The sequence below is a fragment of the Salvelinus alpinus genome, chromosome 6 (assembly GCF_045679555.1).
Source record: "Salvelinus alpinus chromosome 6, SLU_Salpinus.1, whole genome shotgun sequence".
Classification (NCBI taxonomy): domain Eukaryota; kingdom Metazoa; phylum Chordata; class Actinopteri; order Salmoniformes; family Salmonidae; genus Salvelinus; species Salvelinus alpinus.
In genome coordinates this window covers 5,467,449-5,475,554 of record NC_092091.1, presented here as the reverse complement: position 1 = coordinate 5,475,554, position 8,106 = coordinate 5,467,449, and the positions used below count along the sequence as shown (strand labels likewise).

Genomic DNA, 8,106 nt, shown 5'->3' with positions numbered 1-8,106 from the left:
TCTCTCCAGAGTTATCAGTCTCTCTCCAGTATCAGTGTATCTTCAGACTTACCCAGCATCGTTGTCCGTCCTCTTCAGTACTTTGGAGATGTGAGTAAGACTGTGTCTGAACTGAGAGAGAAACTAGAAGACTTCCTTAAAGGAGAATGGACCAAGATCTCCACTACAGGTGTGTTGAAAACAATAAGAACATCAACTTTAGACCATTGAAAGTTCCCTACTAGTCATATACATGTGGAATATGGTCTGATGATAACATTCCCTCTCTCTGTCAATGTGTTTGTGTGTCTGTAGTGAATATAGTGGATGTTGTACTGCCTCCAGAGCCCAAGACCAGAGAACAGTTGTTACAATGTGAGTCTCTTTATTGTGAAGTAACTAACAGTCTCTTTTTACTGACACTCCTAACAATCCCTCTAGAAATATATAGCAATAGTAGATCTAATCAAAGACTGGGTATCTATCTGACTGCTCATATTTCTCTGATTTGATCTCTGCTGTGCTCTAATCAAAGACAGGGTAGATACAGTATCTGACTTAACTTATTGTTCTGACTCCCCTCATTGGTCTCTGCTCTTCTCCCAGATTCCTGTCAGCTCACACTGGACCCAAACACAGCACACACACACCTCTCTCTGTCTGAAGGGAACAGAAAGGTGACCTATACAGGCCAAGTCCAACCATATCCTGACCATCCAGACAGATTCACCAACTGGTGGCAGGTTCTGTGTAGAGAGGGTCTGTCTGGACGCTGTTACTGGGAGGTGGAGTGGACTGGTGATGTTAATACAGCAGTCTCATATAAAGACATCAGCAGAACAGGGACAGGAAAAGGTAATAGATTTGGATTCAATAACAAGTCCTGGAGTTTACTGTACTATAGTGGTGATTATTGTTTCATACACAATAATGTTGTGACTAAAGTATCAGGCCCTCAGTCCTCCAGAGTAGGAGTGTACCTGGATCACAAGGCAGGTACTCTGTCCTTCTACAGTGTCTCTGATACAATGACCCTCCTCCACAGAGTCCAGACCACATTCACTCAGACCCTCTATCCTGGGTTTTATCTCTCTGGTACTGCTGAGCTGGTTAAACTGTAGTAGGGTCCACATAGATACTAGTCATGCTGGTGTAGTCTATAGCTGAGCTGGTTAAACTGTAGTAGGGTCCACATAGATACTAGTCATGCTGGTGTAGTCTATAGCTGAGCTGGTTAAACTGTAGTAGGGTCCACATAGATACTAGTCATGCTGGTGTAGTCTATAGCTGAGCTGGTTAAACTGTAGTAGGGTCCACATAGATACTAGTCATGCTGGTGTAGTCTATAGCTGAGCTGGTTAAACTGTAGTAGGGTCCACATAGATACTAGTCATGCTGGTGTAGTCTATAGCTGAGCTGGTTAAACTGTAGTAGGGTCCACATAGATACTAGTCATGCTGGTGTAGTCTATAGCTGAGCTGGTTAAACTGTAGTAGGGTCCACATAGATACTAGTCATGCTGGTGTAGTCTATAGCTGAGCTGGTTAAACTGTAGTAGGGTCCACATAGATACTAGTCATGCTGGTGTAGTCTATAGCTGAGCTGGTTAAACTGTAGTAGGGTCCACATAGATACTAGTCATGCTGGTGTAGTCTATAGCTGAGCTGGTTAAACTGTAGTAGGGTCCACATAGATACTAGTCATGCTGTTGTAGTCTATAGCTGAGCTGGTTAAACTGTAGTAGGGTCCACATAGATACTAGTCATGCTGGTGTAGTCTATAGCTGAGCTGGTTAAACTGTAGTAGGGTCCACATAGATACTAGTCATGCTGGTGTAGTCTATAGCTGAGCTGGTTAAACTGTAGTAGGGTCCACATAGATACTAGTCATGCTGGTGTAGTCTATAGCTGAGCTGGTTAAACTGTAGTAGGGTCCACATAGATACTAGTCATGCTGGTGTAGTCTATAGCTGAGCTGGTTAAACTGTAGTAGGGTCCACATAGATACTAGTCATGCTGGTGTAGTCTATAGCTGAGCTGGTTAAACTGTAGTAGGGTCCACATAGATACTAGTCATGCTGGTGTAGTCTATAGCTGAGTTGGTTAAACTGTAGTAGGGTCCACATAGATACTAGTCATGCTAGTGTAGTCTATAGCTGAGCTGGTTAAACTGTAGTAGGGTCCACATAGATACTAGTCATGCTGGTGTAGTCTATAGCTGAGCTGGTTAAACTGTAGTAGGGTCCACATAGATACTAGTCATGCTGGTGTAGTCTATAGCTGAGCTGGTTAAACTGTAGTAGGGTCCACATAGATACTAGTCATGCTGGTGTAGTCTATAGCTGAGCTGGTTAAACTGTAGTAGGGTCCACATAGATACTAGTCATGCTGGTGTAGTCTATAGCTGAGCTGGTTAAACTGTAGTAGGGTCCACATAGATACTAGTCATGCTGGTGTAGTCTATAGCTGAGCTGGTTAAACTGTAGTAGGGTCCACATAGATACTAGTCATGCTGGTGTAGTCTATAGCTGAGCTGGTTAAACTGTAGTAGGGTCCACATAGATACTAGTCATGCTGGTGTAGTCTATAGCTGAGCTGGTTAAACTGTAGTAGGGTCCACATAGATACTAGTCATGCTGGTGGTGATGGTCCCCAGATGTGATGATTCATTCTGCTCTGTTTTATCTACAATGATTTAACTGATTTGATCTTCAGAAGATGTTATGAATTATAATTCAATGTTTTCATATTTTAGTAATTGCAATGTTTTAATCTTGTACATTTCCATGAATCATGATGTCTGGTGTTGATGTATATTGGTTGTCATTCAGAACCATTGATATGTTTTCTCAGTTGGTTCTCTGTCTCTATGTAATTCTCCTCAGTATCATTGATCAGCTTGTTGGTCCTAATTGATGTGTTCTCTGTCACCTGGAGCTGCATGGAAAATGGTCCAGGAACTAAAGGACAATTCAGGACTAGTCAGCCCACTACAAGCTGGTATCACTTACTTTCTACTAAACTATATGGACTGGTTTCCCAGACACAGATTAATCCTAGTCCTGGACTAAAAAGTATGTTCAATGTAGATGTCCAGGAAACCGTCCCTAAATGTGTCATCTTTCATCCTCCCATACTGCTCAGTCCAGCAACATTAAACCTGTCCAGCAGGTGGTGCTATTGACCAAACAATAAAACCAGCAGATATCTTGACTTGCCACTCAGTATATCAGTAATGTTCAGAATAGTACTTTAATATCATTGGAGATTGATGGTCTTTTTAATCCACTATCCAGAGTCAGGAACAGATGAAGTTAGGTCTGCTACTGTTCAGTGATTAAATATGATTTATGGTGATGGGAAATAATAAAAAACACTAAACTTCATCTAGTAATAGTTTTCCTTTGTTATTTATTCCAAGGTGTGTCTTTAACTTGTAAATGTATTGTGTGGAGGTGAGCTAGTGGTGTGGCTGATAGAATAGAATGAAAAGGGAGGAGGGGAGGAAGAGGGGAGGAGTGAAGGGCTGTTCAAGAAACCAGATGAGGAAGAGGAAGATGTTCAGGGGAATGACTGTCTCTGTTCCAAATGGTTCCCTATTCCCTACATAGTGCACTACGGTGCTTCTGACCAGGTCTAAAGTAGTGTTCTACGTAGGGAATAGGGTGTAGATTTATTACAATATCATGCTTTAGTGTTTGGCACAACAATATATTAGATCTCCACCCCCCCACTTCCTGTCTGTCATCCCCCAGTTCTGTTAAGACTTCCTCTCATTGAACTGGGCCTCATTCTAAATGGTCACTGTATTGATAGTCCATACTGGTCTTTACTATGGTTCTACATACAGTACCTGTATTGATAGTCCATACTGGTCTTTACTATGGTTCTACATACAGTACCTGTATTGATAGTCCATACTGGTCTTTACTATGGTTCTACATACAGTACCTGTATTGATAGTCCATACTGGGCTTTACTATGGTTCCACATACAGTACCTGTATTGATAGTCCATACTGGGCTTTACTATGGTTCTACATACAGTACCTGTATTGATAGTCCATACTGGGCTTTACTGTGGTTCTACATACAGTACCTGTATTGATAGTCCATACTGGTCTTTACTATGGTTCTACATACAGTATCTGTATTGATGAGGGCCTCATCATCCGGCTGCACAAAGAAAGCCAGTGACTGCAGTGTGCTCCAGTCTCCAGCAGGGGGCAGTAAAACCCTATGGACCTGAAAGGGACTGCAGTGTGCTCCAGTCTCCAGCAGGGGGCAGTAAAACCCTATGGACTTGAAAGGGACTGCAGTGTGCTCCAGTCTCCAGCAGGGGGCAGTAAAACCCTATGGACCTGAAAGGGACTGCAGTGTGCTCCAGTCTCCAGCAGGGGGCAGTAAAACCCTATGGACCTGAAAGGGACTGCAGTGTGCTCCAGTCTCCAGCAGGGGGCAGTAAAACCCTATGGACCTGAAAGGGACTGCAGTGTGCTCCAGTCTCCAGCAGGGGGCAGTAAAGCCCTATGGACCTGAAAGGGACTGCAGTGTGCTCCAGTCTCCAGCAGGGGGCAGTAAAACCCTATGGACCTGAAAGGGAATTTTCTGTCGTTTTTTTTTTTATTGGTTCCATTACAACAAACAAAATGAAGATGACTGCAGGTCTGAATCCCAAACTAATAGGGGGAAATGGCTCCATCTAATAAGATGGTATTTAGAAATCAAATCAAATGTTATTTGTCACATACACATGGTTAGCAGATGTTATTGCGAGTGTAGCAAAATGCTTGTGTTTCTAGTTCCGAAAATGCAGTAATAACCAATGAGTAATCTAACCTAACAATTCCACAACTACTACCTTATACACACAAGTGTAAAGGGATAAAGAATATGTACATAAAGATATATGAATGAGTGATGGTACAGAACGGCATAGACAAGATGCAATAGATGGTATAGAGTACAGTATATACATATGAGATGTGTAATTTAGGGTATGTAAACATAAAAGTGGCATAGTTTAAAGTGGCTAGTGATACATGTATTACATAAAGATGGCAAGGTGCAGTAGATTATGTAGAGTACACTATATACATATACATTATATTATATTAAGTGTCATTGTTTAAAGTGGCTAGTGATACATTTTCACATTTTTGATCAATTTCCATCAATTCCCATTATTACAGTGGCTGGAGTTGAGTCAGTATGTTGGCAGCAGCCACTAAATGTTAGTGATGGCTGTTTAACAGTTTAGGGCCTTGAGATAGAACCTGTTTTTCAGTCTCTCGGTCCCAGCTTTGATGCACCTGTACTGACCTCGCCTTCTGGATGATAGCGGGGTGAACAGGCAGTGGCTCGGGTGGTTGTTGTCCTTGATGATCTTTTTGGCCTTCCTGTGACATCGGGTGGTGTAGGTGTCCTGGAGGGCAGGTAGTTTGCCCCCAGTGATGCGTTGTGCAGACCTCACTACCCTCTGGAGAGCCTTACGGTTGTGGGCGGAGCAGTTGCCGTACCAGGCGGTGATACAGCCCGACAGGATGCCCTCGATTGTGCATCTGTAGAAGTTTGTGAGTGCTTTTGGTGACAAGCCGAGTTTCTTCAGCCTCTTGAGGTTGAAGAGGCGCTGCTGCGCCTTCTTCACAACGCTGTCTGTGTGGGTGGACCAATTCAGTTTGTCCATGATGTGTACGCCGAAGAACTTAAAACTTACTACCCTCTCCACTACTGTCCCGTCGATGTGGATAGGGGGGTGCTCCCTCTGGTGTTTCCTGAAGTCCACAATCATCTCCTTTGTTTTGTTGATGTTGAGTGTGAGGTTATTTTCCTGACACCACACTCCAGGTTCCATTTATTCTACAATAGATTTACTGCCTGTGGAACACTTCTCCAAAGTGTCTGAAATCAAGATGACTGCAGGTCTGAATCCCAAACTAATGGGGGGAAATGGCTCCATCTATTAAGATGGTATTTAGAGGTATGAACCTTTCTATTGGGGTGAACCATCCCCTTAACATACAGGACCAGTCAAAAGTTTGGACACATCTACTCATTGTTACTATGTTTGTATTATTATTTAGTTTTTAGCTCGTTTAATGAGGGTTCAGCATTGTGTTGGCTACATGTCTTAGATTGATGCTGTGTTTCTCTCAGGTCAAAGATGAGGCCATAGAGGAACATGTTGCTGTTGTTCAAAGGTGTGGGAGAAACTACACGCCTGCTCTGTGAATGAGGAAATATATACTGTTTCTCCCTCGAGTTTTGGGAGAAACTACACGCCTGCTCTGTGAATGAGGGAATATATGACTGTTTCTCCCTCGAGTTTTGGGAGAAACCACACGCTTGCTCTGTGAATGAGGAAAAATATACTGTTTCTCCCCTGAGTTTTGGGAGGAACTACACGCCTGCTCTGTGAATGAGGAAAAATATACTGTTTCTCCCTCGAGTTTTGGGAGAAACTACACGCCTGCTCTGTGAATGAGGAAATATATGACTGTTTCTCCCTCGAGTTTTGGGAGAAACCACACACTTGCTCTGTGAATGCACGTGAGATCTATGCACATACATCCCAAACAACATGGGAGAAATGGGACTCTTGCTCTTACATGTCAGGACTGTTTTCTTGGTACTTAACCATGTCTCTGGACTTTACACATCTCCTGAATGTTGTGGCGTTAAAGATTCTGGTGACTATGGATTGTCCTTCAAGTGCTGTCTATAAATCCAAATGTTGTAACCCCCGATCTAGACTGGCCATTATCTTGCTGCTTCTACTGTCTGGAAATGTGCAATCTGACCCAGGTCCTGACATTCTTCCCCCTGCCCAATTAAGTTGTCAGAGCGGAAGTTTCTGCGTATGAATGTAAGAAGTCTGCTGCTGAAGCTTCATGTTGTGGATATATGGATAAAACTGACCACTCTGATGTATTTATGCTTTCTGAAACCTGGCTCCAAAAATATATTGCAGACTAACATATTGGCATAAATGGTTAGAATGTTTTAGGTGCAGATGGTAAATCTAAGGGTGGAGGTGTTGCTGTTTACGTAGAACACAAGTTCTCAGCGGTCTGACTTCTACTAAACCTCAGCAAGTTGAATATCTGTGTTTGAACCTTAACCTTGGCTCCTGTTTAAATATTGTTGTATCTTGTTGTTATAGACCATCTGCTCCTGTTTAAATATTGTTGTATCTTGTTGTTATAGACCATCTGCTCCTGTTTAAATATTGTTGTATCTTGTTGTTATTGACCATCTGCTCCTGTTTAAATATTGTTGTATCTTGTTGTTATAGACCATCTGCTCCTGTTTAAATATTGTTGTGTCTTGTTGTTATTGACCATCTGCTCCTGTTTAAATATTGTTGTATCTTGTTGTTATTGACCATCTGCTCCTGGTTAAATATTGTTGTATCTTCTTGTTATAGACCATCTGCTACTGCTGGCTCTCTGGATTGTATTTTCAGATTATCACAGCATGTCAACTCTGAGTTTGTCCTGATGGGTGATCTGAATCAGGACTGGTTAACATCTAGCTCTGATCATCTCTAAATTCTATACAAAACCTATAATCTCACTCAGATTGTCAACAGTGTAACGAGGTTCAATATAAAGGATCCTCTGAAATCCTCTTTGATTGATTTGATCTTAACCGATACTCCTCATCGTTTTAATGCTTCTGGTATTGTTGCAAATGACATAAGTGATCACTGTGCTCTTGCCTGTGTGAGAGATGGTCAAATTCCTGAGCATTCTCCACGTGTCATTACGAAAAGACACCGGAAGCTGTTTGATACTCCAGGTGTTTTACATGATGTAACCAGCATTGAATGGAATAGAATTAATCCCTGATGTTGAATTAGCCTTTTCTTACTTCCACAACGTATTCCAGGATGTATGCAATAGGCCCCTTTAAATACATTCAGGATTAAGGGCAGAGAGAACCCTTGGTTTACTGAGGAACTTACTAAAATCATAAGGGAACAAAATGCTATGTGGGTTAAAGCAAGAGGGTCTGGTTCAGCGGATGATTGGATGGCTTTTAAACGTCTTTGAAATATGGGTGTGGCTTTGATCTGAAAAGTGAAAGCAGACCACTCCCTGAAATCTACTACAGATCATTATGATCTG

General features: G+C 42.2%; 1 protein-coding gene across 4 annotated transcripts in view; it reads left to right on the top strand.

Annotated features, from left to right (window-relative positions):
• The window catches only part of LOC139577458 (tripartite motif-containing protein 16-like), a 14,195-nt gene extending 10,831 nt beyond the window's left edge, over positions 1-3,364 (top strand). The window contains exons 4-6 of one of the 4 annotated variants that reach the window (XM_071404468.1): positions 10-169; positions 295-354; positions 586-3,364. In XM_071404468.1, coding sequence (XP_071260569.1) covers positions 10-169; positions 295-354; positions 586-1,100 — 735 coding nt within the window. In that variant the 3' untranslated portion in view covers positions 1,101-3,364. The remainder of the gene's footprint in view (positions 1-9; positions 170-294; positions 355-585) is intronic. The other 3 variants (XM_071404469.1, XM_071404471.1, XM_071404470.1) reach the window with 3 other exon arrangements.
• The last annotated feature ends 4,742 nt before the right edge of the window (positions 3,365-8,106 follow it).